The 19,258-nt window shown below is 43.3% G+C and overlaps 1 protein-coding gene across 1 annotated transcript in view; it reads right to left on the bottom strand.

The window, feature by feature from the left end:
* Window positions 1-16,131: 16,131 nt before the first annotated feature.
* The window catches only part of LOC120439144, a 59,607-nt gene continuing 56,480 nt past the window's right edge, over window positions 16,132-19,258 (bottom strand). The window contains exons 9-10 of the mRNA XM_039609897.1: window positions 16,315-16,380; window positions 16,132-16,178 (exon numbers count right to left, since the gene is read on the bottom strand). Coding sequence (XP_039465831.1) covers window positions 16,174-16,178; window positions 16,315-16,380 — 71 coding nt within the window. The 3' untranslated portion in view covers window positions 16,132-16,173. The remainder of the gene's footprint in view (window positions 16,179-16,314; window positions 16,381-19,258) is intronic.

The raw sequence follows: 19,258 nt of genomic DNA, 5'->3' as shown, positions 1-19,258 counted from the left end.
TTCCTTTCTAGTTTCCCCAGTTTAGGTTATTGCTTAGTTTGCATTGTTTTTGCCCTTTTATTTTGTACTGTTCAGTCTGCCTTAATAAACAGCTCATCAGTTAAGTTTTGAGTTTTAGAATGTCTGCACCTGGGTCCACTCTTCACACTCCACGCAGTTTGCCTCGGCAAACTGTGACAGAACGATCCGACCATTACATGGACCCAGCAGACAGTGAAGTGTATGAGCGCCAGGAGGCAGCCATCGCCCAGCTGGAGGAGGAGCTCCGCTGGAAGCCGTGGCGCGCTCCGGATTTTGAGCATATATTCCGTGGAACTCGGCTGGCTTTTGGAGGTCCCCGAAGTTGCCAAAAGCCTCCGCCGGTTGCCCCGCTCGCACCCAAGCCTCGGCCGCTTCAGGTGGGAGTGCTCCGTTTTTGCTCTGATGCTCACGCTCCAGCCTCTGCATTGCCGTCCCGCACGTCAGAGGCTCAGCTGTACGCCCCGTCAGCTTCCTCTCCTCAGAGGAAGCGACGCTCACGCCGCCGTCACTTTTCACCTGCTGAGCAACTCCCGGTGGTGAGTTATGACTGCCTTTCACACATTCCACCTGAAGCCATAACTGAAAAGAACAATAAACTCACCCCAGACACTGTTGGAGTCTCCCTGTTGGATGATGACATAGACTGGGAAAGGTTTTTTCGTTTTGCTCCCTCTGAAGGAGAAATCAAAGACAATAAGCACTTGCCAAAGGCTGTAAATACTGTTAAAGGAAAGACTGTGAGCAATGTTACCAGGTCTAAAACACGCAGTTCAGGTTCTGTCAGTTCAGGTTTTGTCAAGTCTGGTTCAGTCATCCCCAAGTCAGCTCACTTTAAGACTGTTAACCCAAGGACTTCAAACACTACTAAAACAAAGAAAAATGCAAAATTCATTTTTGATAGGTCTGTTTTTGTTGACCCGGTATGTATTAACCCTGAGCCTGCCCATTCTAAGCCTACTCATGTTCCTGCACCCAGGGCAGCTCAGGCCCAGCTTACCCCTGCATCCGTACCAGTTCCTCGGGTGAGGGAGGCTGGGGCCCAGTTGGTCCCTGCTCTGGTTTCCAGGCCGGCTGAGGCTCTGTCAGTCTCTGCACCCGTACCAGCTCCTCGGGTGAGAACGTCAGCTGCCCAGCCGTTGCCGGTGCCCGTCCCGGCCCCCAGGGTGAGGGCGGCCATGAACCCGTCTACTTCTGCACCCGTACCTACTCCTCGGGTGGAAGTGACGGGTGTCCAGTCCACCCCTGCACCCATGCCGGTCCCCAGGGTGAGGTCAGCCAGGACGCAGCCTACCTCTGCACCCGTACCTACTCCTCGGGTGAGAGCAGCTAGTGTCCAGCAGGTGCCTGCACCCGTTCCTGTCTCTGCTGGAGGCTCAGCTGAGCCCATCCAGCATTTTTTCTTGTGTTCAAGAGGCTCAGGAGAGTTAAGTCCACAACCACCATCACTACTGCATGCATTTCAGTCCATAGCTCAGTCATTAGCTCTGTTAGCAGCCCAGTCCATAGTTCAATTCCCTGTGTTACCATTAGCTCAGCTATCTCCCCAGTGTTCAGCTCAGTCATTTGTTCCACCACCCGCTCAGCCTTCTGTTCAGCCAGTGGTCTCTGCCTCTACTGGTCATGCCACGTCAGCTGGAGGGCCCGAGGAGCCCGACCAGCCTCATGCCACGTCAGCTGGAGGGCCCGAGGAGCCCGTCCAGCAACCTTCCTCGTCAGCTGGGGGTTCAGGAGAACCGCACCAGCCTCATGCCTCGTCAGCTGGAGGGCCCGAGGAGCCCGTCCAGCCTCATGCCTCGTCAGCTGGAGGGCCCGAGGAGCCCGTCCAGCCTCATGCCTCGTCAGCTGGAGGGCCCGAGGAGCCCGTCCAGCCACCACCTGCTCTTCCACCTGCAGCGCCTACGCCGTCGCCTGGTCCAGCCTCTGCCTCAGCCTCTGCCTCAGCCTCTGCCTCAGCCTCTGCCTCAGCCTCTGCCTCGGCCTCTGCCTCGGCCTCTGCCTCAGCTACGCCTGGTCCTGCCTCGGCCTCTGCCTCAGCTACGCCTGGTCCTGCCTCGGCCTCTGCCTCAGCCACGCCTGGTCCTGCCTCGGCCTCTGCCTCAGCCACGCCTGGTCCTGCCTCGGCCTCTGCCTCAGCTACGCCTGGTCCTGCCTCGGCCTCTGCCTCAGCTACGCCTGGTCCTGCCTCGGCCTCTGCCTCAGCTACGCCTGGTCCTGCCTCGGCCTCTGCCTCAGCTACGCCTGGTCCTGCGGTTGCCAGGCCACCGCCTCGTCCACGTCCAGCTCAGCCTGCTAATCATCGCCCACGCCTGGTTTGGCGTCAGCGGCCACCTTCCAGGCCGCAGACTGGACTTCTTCGCCGGCGCGGCCGGCCTCCTGAACTGCTTCCACGCCGCCGCCAGCCAAGCCGCCTGAAGGTCTTCGTACGTGCCCACGCCGCCGTCGGCCGCCAGCCAAGCCGCCTGATGGTCTTCGTACCTGTCCACGTCGCCGTCGTTGCCGTGCGCACGGTCGGCCCCCAGAACTGTTTGACCATGACCTCCTGTGCCGTCACCCTCCGGGTCGGCCTCCTGAGTGGTGCTTTTGAACTTTCTTTGCCTGGAGTCATGGTCGCCACCCTGAAATGATTATAGACGGTTTCTTCTGCTCCAGTGCTTTTCCTGGACTTTTGGTTTGGACTATTTTGTGACTTCCAGGTTTTCTTATGGACATTGTTTTTGTGGCTTTGTTTCAGGCCCTCCGTCCTGGGCCCCCGCCGCCCGCCCTGGGTGGGTTGCTTTTGGTTTGGTTTTGTTTTTCCTGGTTTAGGGCGTCTGGAATCCGCCCTTGAAGGGGGGGGCTCTGTCACGATCCTGGGTCTTATGACCCAGTGTTTTGAGTTTTAGTTCTTTTGATGTTTATAGTGTATGTTTAAGCTTATTAGGTTTCCTATGTTCATTTGTTATTAGATTCCCCTTGTGTCTTCCATCCCATGTTAAGTCTCCCTAGCCCTTCATATGTTTCATGTCTGTGTCTTGCGTTGTCAAGTTCATGTTGTCATGTCTGCGTCTTATGTTTCCTGTTTTATTTTGAAGAGGTCTTGTGTTCCTGTGTTCATCGTGTTTAGTTTTACTCTTCCACTGAGGTCGTTATGTTCATGTGTGTCAGCTGTTCTCCCATGTGTTCCCACTTCCCTCATTAGCCTCCTGTGTGTATTTAGTCTGTGCCTTCTCATTCAGTCTTTGTCGGATCGTCTGTGTTATTCCCATGCCATGTCCTGCGTTCAGGTTTTCATATATCCTCATCGCCATGTTTAGAGTTTTGTTTGTGTTTCTGTTTGCCAGGGTTTTCATAGTTTGTGCTTCCTTTCTAGTTTCCCCAGTTTAGGTTATTGCTTAGTTTGCATTGTTTTTGCCCTTTTATTTTGTACTGTTCAGTCTGCCTTAATAAACAGCTCATCAGTTAAGTTTTGAGTTTTAGAATGTCTGCACCTGGGTCCACTCTTCACACTCCACGCAGTTTGCCTCGGCAAACTGTGACAGTATGACTCTTTTCTAAACTGTTTCCACTGAGAACTATTAAAGCAAATCCAAAATTTACACCTGTTTGAGCTGAACACATACAAAACACTGTCAGTCTGATGTTTGGAGAGCAGAGCAAAGCTGCAAACAGAGCCACCGTATGAATGCTATATTTGTGTTTCTTGTTTGGTTTCCTGATGCACATCTTTTCATATATATTTATATATAACAGAGCACACCTACTTAGTACAAACAGCACAACTCATGGGCAGTGGGTGTTTCCCCTTTTCTGGCAAGAGACAGAAGCTCAGGATCAAATAACATCTCAGTTTCAGAAGAAATACCACCGAGTGGGGTTTGTGCAGCACTTTTCTAGTTTTAATGACTATTAAACATGCGTGAAACGCAAGAGCAAACAAAACAACTGCTGTATAATGCCCTTCGCTATCTTAGTTTAATTGGTCACTTGACTGAGTCACATGACTAAAATGTGTCATCGTTTTCAAAAAGTCTCCATTTTCGCTGTCCACACTGCAACGTGAAAGCACAGTTTTCAAATGTGTGCATTTTCAAAACGTTGCTTTTTTTCTTCACTGTGGATGGGAGGCCAAAACAGAGAGAAAAAGATGTGCTTTCAAACGAAAACGTATTAGTGTGGACGTACCCCAAGACTGCCTTCACAAAGGAAGGTGCTTAGAGAGTGCTTTGTAGTGAATCAGTCGACTCCCATTGAGCGAGAGACGGCTCCTCACTTAATTTTCTTTCGCTGCTCAGCTCTCACACAGTGGCTCAGCTACGCTCCAATCCCTCCATATTGTGGCCAATCACATACGAGGACATAGGATAATATCATTATGTGAAAAACAGAAAGGGTGAGAGACGCGACAATCAAGTGGAGCGTGCGTCTGTCCTCTCCTGAGTGAGACAGCGGTGAGGAGGGCTGTGCGAGTGCATCGCAAAAACACATAAATATGCCTGACACCCGTAAACGAAGCAGCATCTGGCTGCAGTTTAACGACTTTTTTGTCCTTTTTTGTCTTGGTCTTGTCTCGACTTTGTCTTGGTCTCGATACCCTCTGGTCTTGGTATTGTCTTGGTTTAGGCAGTCTTGACTACAACTCTAGTAGCTACACTCAACAATCAGTGGCTCAAATAGCTACTGTGCTTTAGCCACACTTTAAGGATTTAAAGTGTCTTGCAAGGGGAGAGCAAGAAGAGGTTTGGCCCAGCCTTGAGGCCCTGCTGCAGGAACAGTGTAAAGATGCCACCACAAAGGAGCCAACAAAGACAAAGAGCCCCCTCCTCTGTCTTCAGACTCTGACTCAGTTGAGGAAGCCCTGTGTAAAAGCGCCCTGAGTTTGTACAGAGCAGAAACCGCCATCAGCGAGACAGACTGCCCGCCGCAGCGGTGGGCCAGTTGAGCAGGGACCCACCCACAGCTGTCTGTCCTGGCCTGCAAGATTTTGATTAGTCCTGCCACTTCTGTCCCATGTAAGAGACTGTTCTCACTCACAAGTCACATAGTAACAAAAAAGAGAGCTGCTGAGCTCTGAAAATCTGAACAGGCTAGTTTGTCTAAATAACTGGCTGAAAGAGATGGCATGGAGTCCATTTTTTGCACTAAAATGTTGGATGATCACACTGTTTTAGCCTCATGTAAAAATAATGTTTGCTAAGGTTACTTTCAGGCCAATATGACCTTTTTTTTTTTTTAATAGAAGTTGAAAGGTGAAGCTGGTCAAATAACCTTTTATGTTTCTGCTGTGGAAGAATTTCTTTTATTTATGCATTATTCACATTATTTTATTGTATAATGCTTTGGTGCCACTGGATGTCTCACACTCATGCAGTTAGACAGATGGTTGGGGTCTGGTAAGGAAGTTGGGGGAAGCAGACAACTCCACATGAAAAGTCTTTTGACTCTGGGAGGAAGCAAGGGAGTGTGAACCTTACGGTGTGAAACAGCCGTGTACTACCTTTTGTTCCTGTGGGAGGTATTGAAACGAGGGCCATGCTTGGCTCAGTTAGGCTACGTCCACACTAATGCGTTTTCATTTGAAAACGCATCGTTTTCTCTCTGTTTTGGCCTCCCGTCCACACTGAGACGGCGTTTTCCTCAAGGAAAAACGCAGCGTTTTGGAAACGCTCTCAAAAACACATACATTTCAAAACGGAGCTGTCTCGTAGCAGTGTGGACGCTCGAAAACGCAGACTTTCTAAAACGATGACGCATTTTAGTCATGTGATACAGTCATGTGACCAGTTAAACAAAGCTAGCGGAGTGCATTATACAGCAGTTGTTTTGATTGCTCTCAATTTTGACAGCTCTAAAAAAGATTAATATCAGTTTGTACATGCTCCAGATAGCTTTTCTTCAAATTCTTTAATCCTCACTTGCTTTTGGGCATGCGCAGGACTGGAACGTAAGCGTTTTCAGCCGTTTCAATGTGGACGACGGAAAACGCTAGTGTGGACGCGGAGCGTTTTCAGACGAAAACGCAGTTTTCAAATCTATCCGGGCTAGTGTGGATGTAGCCTTAGAGACTCTGCTGATCGTCTGCCCCGCAATGATGCAGTCTCTCACTAAGCTTGGTTTAGCTCAGAGGCTCGCAAAGTGTGGGGCCCGCCCCCTAGGGGGGGCGCAGAGCCATTGCAGGGGGGGCGCGGTATGAAAAGAAAAAAAAAAGAGCGCTTGGACACTGTGGAGAAGTTTTTGACGGGGCTCCCACACAAACGCAAAGCAGGAGATGAAGCATCGCCAAATATGTTTCCAAACCAACTTCCTTCCAAGTCAAAGACTAGAAAATATGGTGAAGCATATCTTCCCTTTGGCTTCACCTGCACAAGTGCCAAGGTAGGGCTCCCCTGCAAAATTAGTTTCCCTGCGTCGGGAGCACGCTGTGCTCTCCAAATCACGGACAAACAGTATCCCACATTCTTGATTTTTAGTTCGCTAACTACTCCTGACATTTAATGTCAGGAGTAGTTAGTTATTACAAGAAGTGTTTGTGAACTAAAAATCAAGAGCTAACATGATGTTAGCTCTTTATGCAGTAAAGTTACAGTGGGATACAAATAATATGAGGCTGATCCTGCCGTAATTTGTTCAAATCACGGACAAACAGTACCCCACAGCTGTTTTTGTTTTTAAACCCATTTTGCACAGAGAGGCATTTTTTTGAAAAATGTATTGACAGCTTTGCCTTGTTTGGTATCATCCTTTTTAGCGCAACCTCACGTGCCTGAATTTACAGTTATGTTCTCATTTTGTCATACTGTATAACCAGAATTGATCTAAAATCAGACAAAAAACAGAAAATCACAGTAGAAAAAGTCATATTTTTACTGTAACAACCATAAACATGTTTAATGAATCATATTTCATAACTTAAAATGTAAATATTAATTGTCAATTTTAAAATCCTATGCACAAGTTTTGCAAACAACAAAGTTATTTGCATCCATTTACCTTTTACCCTTTTTTTAAATAACCATTTCAAACTATTTAAAGAACAATCAGCTGTTCTTTTTTTTTTTTTTTTAACCTGTCCCGTTTGGTTCTTTTGCCATATAAGGGACAGACTTAACTGGGGGAAAGAAAGGGGAGAAAGAAAGAGGGAAAGAAAAACAGCGGGGAAGAGGGACGGGGAAAAAGGGCAAAAAACCAAAAACCAACAGAATAAGCAGACAAAAAAAAAAATCAGCTGTTCTTAAATAAGATGCCACACAAATTATTTGTGCCACTCCAAAAAAATCATTTCTGTCCACTATAAAGGAGAACATCACAGCCTGATACCTGCAGGTCTGACAGCAGCAGGTGTATCACTCCTGTTTCTACCTGGAGACAGCAGTCGCCTCATTGTTCTGACACACAACACAAACCTATCCACAACACTACACACTAACTACACAAGACAACACATTAACTACACACTCCAAACACGCTAAACGTCACAAATCTCTCACATCTCAAAACTCGCTCTCTCTCTTTTCCTGCTCTCTCTCATTCTCTCTCTCTCTTTCTCTCTCCCTCTCTCTTTCTTTCTCTCTCTTTCTCTCTCTCCCTCTCTCTTTCTCTTCTCTTTCTCTTTCTTTCTTTTTTGCTTCGGATTCTACCCCTAAGGGCAGGTGGAGGGTCCTGTATAAGCCTCCTGTTGAAAAACGGATGGTTGACCTCCAGTGGAGGATTGTACATGGAGCAATAGCCACGAACAGACACAGAGCCCACCTGGACCCAAGCATTGGGGAGGGTTGTCCTTTTTGTTCAGAAAGGGAGACACTGGAGCACTTAGTGGTCTGTTGTCCGCGGCTAGTGGGTTTATTTTCTTTGTTGCAGGAGTGGGTGGAATCTTTAGGGGAGACTTTCTCTGTACCTTTGTTTGTTTTTGGCCCTAAGTATTCAGTGCAGAAAAGATGGACCTTGGTTCTGATTAATTTTTTGTTTGGCACAGCTAAGCTGGCAATATGGAAGACTAGGAAGAACCAGATGCTAGGTCAGGGTTGGACTGATGTTGTGCAAAGTCTAAAGGGCCTGTTGGCATCCCGTCTGAGAGTAGAGCATGCTTTTTACTCTCTGACTAATAGTCTGGACTCCTTTGAAACTATGTGGGGGATTGGACGGGTTTTGTGTTCAGTAGGAGCAGATGGGACACTTGTTCTTAACTTTTAAGTGTGTGTGCTGGGTACCTTAGTTAATGGTTAGTGTACAATGAATGTTGTGATTATGTGGTAGCATTTTTGTGTTGGTTTTTTTGTTTTTGTTTGTTTTGTTTTAATTCGGTGTAAATAAAGTTGTGTGAAAAAAAATCTCTCTCCCTCTCTCTTTCTCTCCCTCTCTCTCTTTCTCTCGCCGTCACTCCTAAAACTTTTTTTTGTTTTGTTTTTTTGCTCATAAGCAGAGAGTGCTTGCTAGCGCTAACGTGGCGAAACAATTGAGGAAAAAACGCCGCGTATATATTGTTTATCATGACTCTGGTTTTACGTGGCCTATCGACACAATTTAAAAACTGGCACCTTGTTGCTTTGTCTTTAAGTGGTCATGTGATTGACTTACCACGACTACTTTAGTCTTCCTCAGTCAAACAGCAGCACTCGATTGTTTTGCCCCCTTAGCTCCAGGTGTTGTGCTAGACAGTGACCGTTTACCGTCCGCGGGAGCGCGCAGCTGCTTAAAGCTGTAGCGTCCAGATTACTTACAGCTACTTCCGTGCAGCTGATATAAGATGCAGTAAGCTGAAGACAGCTTCAACCGTCTGTTTGTTGAAAATAGTAACGGACCGCGTTTCTTTGTTAGTAACTGTAACGGCGTTGTAACGATAGGAATTGTAATTAGTTAGATTACTCGTTACTGAAAAAAGTAACGCCGTTAGTAACGCCGTTACTTGTAACGCCGTTATTCCCATCACTGCTCATGAGCTGCTGTGACATGAATCAAATGGCTGAATTGCCACCTCAGCATGTTCTATAGTCTCTTGCTAATGACTTATTAATTTTATTCAGGTGTGCTGCAGCAGGGACACATGGAAATGTTTGGATGACTGGAGTTTGACATCCGTGCATTAGATATTTGGGAGTGGCGGTGGGAGTATTGCAGGCTTTCCAAGGGCAAACATTCACTGTTGTTTGAAACTCAGGGGGCTCGATACACACAGAGAGACTGATTATTCCACTGAAAGACAAACAAAAACTCATATAAGACAGAAGCAGAGAACGTACATCACTGTAGCAATAATATGGCAACAACTGAGTATCTGCTTCTGTCTTAATACTCAGCTTGATTAGAAATGGTGAAGCAGGTGAATCTGGTCAGCTGATCCTCTACAGGAGAGCAGCCAATGGGGCAGCAGAGAAAATGAGTGGAGCTACCTCTGAAGGGAGGTAACACATGTCCACAAGCACACACACAAACACCAACAGGACAGAGAGAAAGAGACAAAAGGCAGGCCATCATGAGAGAAACTCAGGGACCATGACAGGAAACTGTTGGGTTTATCTGGCAGAACCATGTTACCATGGAACTACATTGAAGACAAGAGCTGTGTCCAAATTCATGGGCTGCATCCTCCTGAGGCCGCATTTGTAGACCGATTACGTCACAGTGACGCGCCGAAGGCTGTCCAAATTCGTAGACTCCTCCGAATACAGCCGACAAATGCGTCCTCCTTTTCCCCGAATTTGAAGGATGGGTCGGGTGTGTCCTTCGTGGCCCACCATATCCCAGAATTCATAGCGCGGCCCAGCCAAACTGCAGTTTCCGGCAATGGCGGCCGCTACTAAGTTTGAAATATTACTCTTATTAATCTTTCTGGGTCACAACATAAACTTTTAACATATTTTCAGGTGAGAATGTGGGTGTGTAAACTTCAAATATCTGCTCGGTTTATCAAGACATCACATATTTGCAAAAGTGCTTTGACGTTTTCGGAGACGTCTGTTACCCACCTGCTTGATAGCTAGCTGAGAGCTCGAGGGTCACTGAAGCCGCCGAGAACGGCACAACTCCCGGCACATCATTTTCAGATCACCGCGGACTTTCGCTACTCAGGTTAAACGTAATATATAAGTCACTTAGACAACCTAAAAATGATATTGTTTGGCTTTTTTCAGTGTTTTATTTGTTCGTGAGTAAATCTTATTGGCTGAGATTAAAGTTATTAGATTAGATTAGATAAAATAAAACTATTAATCCCCCGGGTGGTTTTCACACAGCTGAATAAACGTCAAACAGAAAACTGATTAAACAGAAGTGTGAGATGGTCGAGAGTTTACGCCAGTGTCCTGTTATAATTTAGATAGCAAGGAGCAGATGGCTGAGTTTATTAAACTCCACCGAGACAACGGTGACGTTAATCAGAAGGCTAGACCGTCCAATTTCACAGCTGTTTACCCGACCTTCTGAGGACCCGGCCCACGTAGACCGCGAAGGCCGGGTCCTCAGGAGGATGCAGCCCATGAATTTGGACACAGCTAAGGTATTCATGTCAGAGAACAACAGCATTTAACTTGACAGTGGGTGGCACTGCTGCATTAGAGTCTGCACTGGCTCTTTCTATACCTGTGTGGGTTCTCTCAGGGTACGTCTGCTTCCTCCAAACATATGCATGTTTGGTCAATCAGTGATTTGAACTTGGCTGGAGCTGTGAGTGATTGTCTCCTTCCTACTCTGTTGACCCTCTGATAGACTGGTGACCTCTCAAGGCAGGGTACACCCCTCTGTGACTGAAGAATATGGAAATTTTAATCTACAGAAAATGGATGGATGAGTTGATGACTCACACTGGGCATTTTGTAGTTGCACAAAAAGAACAGGATATTCCTGAGAAGACCAGTCAGAAATGATAAAGTAATCAAAGGGCTTTTACACTATGAAAGTTATTGAAAACAGAAGTCTACAGGTCTACTTCAGTTACTGAGTGAAATAACTTATTGGGTGTTCTTTCTAAGCTGAGACAGTCAAAACTTCATTAGAATATTATTATAATTTTAAATTGATGTACTGTAATTATTAGTGTTTTTATCTATTACCTTTGATTCATCATATCTGCTGTCTAAACACTCCTGCTCCTTTTTTTACAGCCAAGAATGAGACAATCTTTCTATATCTATAGAATAAAGAGATGATGTTTTTGTTGTAAAACTGAACAAATAAACAAACAAATAAATACTGTATCACTGAGTGTGTTTGATGAACAAGTACCCTCATCAACACCCAAGGCATCAGCAGTTGCAAGACAGTAATCTGTGTATTTGTTGGTACCTCTGAAAATCAATATCTAGGCTCTAATTTTTAACAGTAGAGTAAATCCTGTAGTCACACTGTACATAAAGTTGTTATTTCTGTCCTTCTCTTTCCATATACAGCTGTGGGGTTTATGAACATTCCCCACTCTGAGCCATGTATGATCTGTATGAGTACAAGAAAACAGTTATTAGAATATAATGTGCTAAATTTGCTTAGATGAGAGGGTCCAGCAGTAGATCAGAAGAATAGGGAAGGATTTGTCTGTGTGCTTCAGTTTGGTTTTGTCACGGTTTGCGGGTGCAAGCCGTGTGGGAATTATTTAGGACCAGAAGCAGCAGCTCAGGTGCAGGTGAATATTTATTGACAGGAGTGCAAATCAACAGAAATGGCAGGTGACATGAACAGGAAAACCTAAACTGGGTAAAACTAACAAAACAAACCAGAAACGAAGATGCAGGAGGTCCGGGAAATACACATGGAGAGACGAGGGAGACCGAGGGGAAACAACACAGACGAACCAGCAACGAGGACGAGGTAACACACACTATAAATACACACGCCAGGAATCAGGGGAAGGGAAACAGGAGGGGAACACACCTGGAAGACATCACAACTGACGAGGCAGGGGAAAACGTAAACAGAACACACTGACATAAGACACAGACCTTCACAATAAAACAGGAACTACACATACAGGGAGTGCAGAATTATTAGGCAAATGAGTATTTTGTCCACATCATCCTCTTCATGCATGTTGTCTTACTCCAAGCTGTATAGGCTCGAAAGCCTACTACCAATTAAGCATATTAGGTGATGTGCATCTCTGTAATGAGAAGGGGTGTGGTCTAATGACATCAACACCCTATATCAGGTGTGCATAATTATTAGGCAACCTCCTTTCCTTTGGCAAAATGGGTCAAAAGAAGGACTTGACAGGCTCAGAAAAGTCAAAAATAGTGAGATATCTTGCAGAGGGATGCAGCAGTTTTAAAATTGCAAAGCTTCTGAAGCGTGATCATTGAACAATCAAGCGTTTCATTCAAAATAGTCAACAGGGTCATAAAAAGTGTGTGGAAAAACCAAGGTGCAAAATAACTGCCCATGAACTGAGAAAAGTCAAGCGTGCAGCTGCCAAGATGCCACTTGCCACCAGTTTGGCCATATTTCAGAGCTGCAACATCACTGGAGTGCCCAAAAGCACAAGGTGTGCAATACTCAGAGACATGGCCGAGGTAAGAAAGGCTGAAAGACGACCACCACTGAACAAGACACACAAGCTGAAACGTCAAGACTGGGCCAAGAAATATCTCAAGACTGATTTTTCTAAGGTTTTATGGACTGATGAAATGAGAGTGAGTCTTGATGGGCCAGATGGATGGGCCCGTGGCTGGATTGGTAAAGGGCAGAGAGCTCCAGTCCGACTCAGACGCCAGCAAGGTGGAGGTGGAGTACTGGTTTGGGCTGGTATCATCAAAGATGAGCTTGTGGGGCCTTTTCGGGTTGAGGATGGAGTCAAGCTCAACTCCCAGTCCTACTGCCAGTTTCTGGAAGACACCTTCTTCAAGCAGTGGTACAGGAAGAAGTCTGCATCCTTCAAGAAAAACATGATTTTCATGCAGGACAATGCTCCATCACACGCCGTCCAAGTACTCCACAGCGTGGCTGGCAAGAAAGGGTATAAAAGAAGAAAACTAATGACATGGCCTCCTTGTTCACCTGATCTGAACCCCATTGAGAACCTGTGGTCCATCATCAAATGTGAGATTTACAAGGAGGGAAAACAGTACACCTCTCTGAACAGTGTCTGGGAGGCTGTGGTTGCTGCTGCACGCAATGTTGATGGTGAACAGATCAAAACACTGACAGAATCCATGGATGGCAGGCTTTTGAGTGTCCTTGCAAAGAAAGGTGGCTATATTGGTCGCTGATTTGTTTTTGTTTTGTTTTTGAATGTCAGAAATGTATATTTGTGAATGTGGAGATGTTATATTGGTTTCACTGGTAAAAATAAATAATTGAAATGGGTATATATTTGTTTTTTGTTAAGTTGCCTAATAATTATGCACAGTAATAGTCACCTGCACACACAGATATCCCCCTAAAATAGCTAAAACTAAAAACAAACTGAAAACTACTTCCAAAAACATTCAGCTTTGATATTAATGAGTTTTTTGGGTTCATTGAGAACATGGTTGTTGTTCAATAATAAAATTATTCCTCAAAAATACAACTTGCCTAATAATTCTGCACTCCCTGTACAAGGACACACACGGGCCGAACAGTGTAAACACTAAACAGAGGAAGAACAGAACCAAAATCACACTAAATAGAAAACACAAAACGCTGGGTCAAAAGGACCCAGGATCATTACAGGTTTAGCTGTAGGCCTGAGAGTGAGTGTAATTGCGTAGAGGGAAAGGAATTTATTGACACTGGGGGTCTGCCTGTCATAAAAGGAGACAGGAAGCTAAAGTCGGGGGATGCTGATGCTGATGCTTTTACCTGAATTTAATAGACGCTCATAATTGTCATAACTTAGAAGTAGGTTTGCAGGAGACTCTCCACATGGTTATCTGTAAATGTAAGACAACAAGAGGCCATTGCAGAGTGGGGGTCTCAGTGCTTGTAATCTGTTAACTCTGTTTTGTATGTTGTCTAAAGGAATTCGGTGTAGCTTGGATGAGGGGAGATTACTTTTATGACCGGCAGGAAGTCACGTGCACAGAGAAACACACACACACACAGTGCTTTAACTGTTACACTCACACATCCACACGCACAGTCGCTCATGTGCACTCACACATACACACAGGTACGCGCGCACACAGGCACTCACGTGCTCGCACATACATACACAAACACAGAGTTTGAAACACACCATGGGGGTTTTATGATGGGGTCGCTTCTATAAAACTGGTTGTAACAAACAAAGAGGTGGAAGATCTGCAGAGGGACACCGGCCTTGCACGTCACCCCTTCTAGAAGATGCATGCTTAAATGAAGATGAATAAAGGTTTTGTAAAATGACTACTGAGTTCCGGTGCCGTCTCTGGATGCCCGAGGAATAAAAAAGAACCGGGGTGAAACTGCTTTACTTAACATCTGATACCACTTAACTTTACCATTTTAGAACACAAGCATTCAAGTCAATTTGAATCAATTTTGTTTATTTATCAACAATTCACAATAATAGCTGCCTCAAAATGCTTTATTTTATAAGATAATCACCTTAAAATAAAAAGTCCGCTTTAAACAAGCACCTGGTAACAGCTGAGAGGAAGAACTAAGTCTGACACTGACAGAAAATAAAACATGTGGATGGTAACAGTCATGTGTGAATTAGATCTATCTGGAGCAATGAAGCACAGAAACAAGACCAAGTGTGCAAACAACTTCAACATGTTTTTTAAACAAATACAACAAACGAGACTGTAGATGTAACAATATATGAAGTTCATACAAACTGATTGAGTTTTCTTATAGGAAAAACATATTCATATAACACAATTGCTCTCTCCAAGCAGCTTACATAAAATAAAATTTAAAGTTGATCTTTAAACATGTGCGATTGGAGCGATCGTGGCTCAAGAGTTGGGAGTTCGCCTTGTAATCGGAAGGTTGCCGGTTTGAGCCCTGGCTTGGACAGTCTCGGTCGTTGTGTTCTTGGGCAAGACACTTCACCCGTTGTCTACTAGTGGTCAGAGGGCCTGGTGGCGCCAGTGTCCGGCAGCCTCGCCTCTGTCAGTGCGCCCCAGGGGAGCTGTGGCTACAATGTAGCTTGCCATCACCTGTGTGTGAATGGGTGGATGACTGGATGTGTACAGCGCTTTGGGGTCCTTAGGGACTAGTAAAAGCGCTATACAAATACAGGCTTTTTACCATTTTTTCCTAAAGCTGTTAAAAGAAGAAAATCAACTTTATAGAAAAATGTCAAGTGATGCTTAATTCATCCAGGGGAAAAGAAACATGTATGCTTATCATACACATTGACTGATTTTAGAAACAACACAGGAAACATCTGTAAACATGCACTGCTCAAAAGAAATTAAAGGAATTATTTTTAATCAGAGTAAAACATCAAATCACTCAAACGTCTATCCTCGATGAAGTAGCAGAAAATGCAGTTAACACTAGGTACACTAGAGGGGCAACAATGAGACGACTCCCCCAAACTTGTTTTACAGGTAGAGGTCACTGACATTTTTTCCTCCTCACCTCTTCTGACTATTTTTTCACTATTTTTGCATTTGGCTAGGGTCATCATTGTTACTGGCAGGGTGAGATGATCCCTGGATGCTACAGAGGTTGTACAGGATGTCCAACTCCTCTAGGATGCCAGTTCAATTCATGCTCAAGAGTCTGTCACCCACTGTCAGACCCTATGCTTGTGCTGTGGGTCCTGGGTTCCTCCTGGTATGACGATGCCCAGCCTCATGTGTTGAGAGTATGCAGGCAGTTCCTGGAGGATTAAGGAATTGATACCACTGACTGGTCCCCACACTTGCCTGACCAAAATCCAACTGGGACATTATGCTTCTCTCCATCTGACGCTGCCAGGTTGCAGCTCAGACTGTCCAGGAGCCTGGTCCAGATCTTGGAGGAGATCCCCAGGACACCATTGTCTCATTATTCGTATGCTCCAACATTGTCAGGCATGCATTTTTATTTGTTATTTATGTATTGAGCAATCTACATGTAATAACACTTGCAGTTCAATGAAAATCCATGTCTAAAAAGCATCCTGGTTTTAAAGTCAGATCATCAGTTGGTGCTATTATGATGAAAGAAAGTTTGTTTGACTTTATTTTGTTTTACAAAACAGTGCATAATCTAATTTTTTCCAATGATCTCTTTAATTGTAATGGAATTAACACAGTTTTGTCACTGATCCAGTTGGTTTTGCAGATCTTGTTATTAATCTGAAAGAAACAGTGCAGCATAATTCAGTCATTAAAGGTGATTTAGAACTAAATTTACTTCCTTTAAAAGTTATTTGAGTTCATCATTACAGCAACAAATCACAACATGTAAGCTGTTTTATTTCTGCACAGTTACCCAGAACTGTTTGTGATTTAACTTCAGAATAAACTGTTTCATCAGCTGCTGCAGGAGCTGGTTTCCCTGCAAATAAAGAAATGATTTGTCAAATGTGATTTCAAGCACCTCTTTGTTCAAAGTGACAACTTGATTTATTTATACAGTTTTCCTTGTTGTTTACTTACCTTTGTGTCTCTTGGGTTTCGCTTTAGTGTAATAGACCTGTGTGTACAACAGGCTGTCATCTAAAAGAGGATGGAGAGATGAGCAGCATTAAAAAACTTGAGTAGCTTTAATTTCCTTTATATTTTCTGTCAATCAACACCTACAATAACTCATCACATGAAATGACTGAAGGAGGTTTTGAAGCTCTATTGAAGGTGAGATTTTATTACAAGCTGTTACTGTCATGTTTGAAAACCTGTTTCTTTCTCTGCTGATGTTGGCTCTGATTTTAGTGTCAGATCACTTCAACCTTCCTCTACCCTGGTTATTAAGGTCAGTGACTCTATAATACAATGATATCTAACTGATATCATTGCTGAAAATGATGAAATAATGATGTAGTCAATGATGATTGCTTGCTACATAAAAAACAAAACAAAAAGTTATATATTATATTACTTTTATTACTCACCGTTGTCTTTCTCGGTTTTAGCTCTATCGTGGGAGACCTGTGCATACAACACACTGTCATCTGAAAGAGGACGGACAGATGATCAGAAGTGTGTTTATTTTCATTACATTTATATATCTGTCAGTCAACAACACACTGATCACATAACCCTGTTGAAGGTCTATTAAAGATGAGACGTTTCTGTCATGTTTAAAAACATTTGTCTTTCTATGAAAACCTGTTAGCCCTCGTTTTAGTGTCACATCAGCTCAACCCTCCTTCATCCCTGCTCAGCACAACCCTTCCACTGAGCTCAAATCCAAACTTTAGGGATCACTCTTCACTTTTCCATCTTTTCCATTCCACACTCCTGCAACAGTTCATGCCATTTATGTCCTTTGAAAACAAGATAATGTGCTCTCATCAACAGACTCCTCAAATGTTTCTTCTATTCTCTTATCTCTGTTGACAACAGCGCTGAAATTAATTCCACATAATTCTTCTAGGTTAAAATATTAGAATAACAATAATAATAATGATGTTTATTACATAACTTGGCATAGGAAAAACAAAAACAAAAAGTAATTACATTAAAAAAAATTATAACAAAATAAAGAAAAAATAATAATCTCTGAAATGTAAAAACAACCAAACAAAATATAAGCATATAAGCAAAGAGTTAAAAAAATGAAGACATGAGGTTGATTTCTGGTTGTTGTCTCATACTGTTAGTAGTGACAGGAACACCAGCAAAAAGTGAAACTAGAGAATAATCAGTGAGGAGGAATGAGATGGATTCATAAAACAGATTCACAGTGGTTTACGTTTTGTAGGACAGATTGATCTCATTAAAGTTAAAATGACCCTGTGTTGCACTGGAAGAACCAAGCATTCAGCTTCTTTTTTTATTAGCTCTGTGGTGTGCAGCTGATTTCTTATACTTCCATGTTTAAACATAAATAATCACACAGTCTACATACTTCTATGCTACTGTATCTACTTTACCATTTTGTGTGTCATGAAGGTCATTGATTGATTCATAAACACAAGCATCACCTACAAAAACAAGCCAATGTTAGATTAGTAATTGAAATTCTTTTGAATGGATTTGATTATATTTTAAATCAAACTGGAAACAGATAAATTGGACTTTGAGTTTAAAATCTGTCAGTAAATAAATAAAGCAACAACAATAAAACTTGTCATGGATCAGGCTGACCTTGGAGAGTAGAAGCATGTTGACTATGTTGAGCTTCATCCTTGATCATGTGGTTCATAGCAGAGCTCTGATTTGTGCTCCGAGTCCTGGTAGAACAAAAAAGTAGTAAAACTGTAGATTTAATAAGAAACACAGGATGTAGTTCTAGTACAGGAGAGGGGAGATTTTAACCAACCTGATAAAGAATGAATCTGTAAGAAGAGACAGTTACATTTTTTATTGTAACCTGTTGTGGTGCAGTAATAGTACATGCAGCATTCAGGATACATCTGTGATTTTCATTAATAATGGTCTCACCCTTTGATTGTTTGAAGCGACACAACAGCAGCAGAAGAAGAATCAGTAAAACTCCACAAACGAGTCCAACGATCAAAGGAGTGACAAATGAAGAGCTTTCAGGCTCAGGTGCTGCTGTAATAATAACAGGTTTTAATTAGACGTATTTATACAGATTTATCAACATAATTTACATGGAAATATTTTAAAACATAAATGCTGTACTACTTAAAATATTACTATTCCTAATAATAACTGAAAAATATTTAATTTGCTTTACTGTCATCCTTCTCTGTGGTGATTATTTGTCTAAATAGTGATACAAAAGAAACTTCTGAATATCATATTACCTGTTCATCACTTATATGTCATATTATTTTGATTAGTTTGTCATTTCTATAGATAATCATATGAGAAAGCTTCTAATCTGGAGCTGTTCAAGCTTGAACAAATGTACACAACCACTCAGCCCCAATCTGTAAGACCATTTAAAAGTTTCCTTTATCCATGTTATTTATAGTCATTCCTGTTCATATTGTAACTTGAGCAGAGATCTTTAACCCAACAGCATATTTTGATTCAGGTGAGTGGTGATCTATTGTGTGAATAGTTTACTCATTCAAAAACATAATGTCAGTTTTATAGAGACAAAAGTTTGTATTTCTTTTCATCACTTTGTATTTATACTGTAAAGCTGGCTATGTGCTAATAAACAGCCTAAAAATGTTTCAGCTCAGAAGAACAATTACGTTTGTCTACAGACAGTGTGAATTTTTATTAGTAATGATAATCATACAGTAGATAATGGGCGAGCATAGAATTAGATTCATGTCTTCATGTATTCTAAATTT

Source organism: Oreochromis aureus, linkage group 3, assembly GCF_013358895.1.
Source record: "Oreochromis aureus strain Israel breed Guangdong linkage group 3, ZZ_aureus, whole genome shotgun sequence".
In the NCBI taxonomy this organism is placed as follows: domain Eukaryota; kingdom Metazoa; phylum Chordata; class Actinopteri; order Cichliformes; family Cichlidae; genus Oreochromis; species Oreochromis aureus.
Note: the sequence above shows the minus strand (reverse complement) of the source record. Positions and strands in the feature narration are given on the sequence as shown.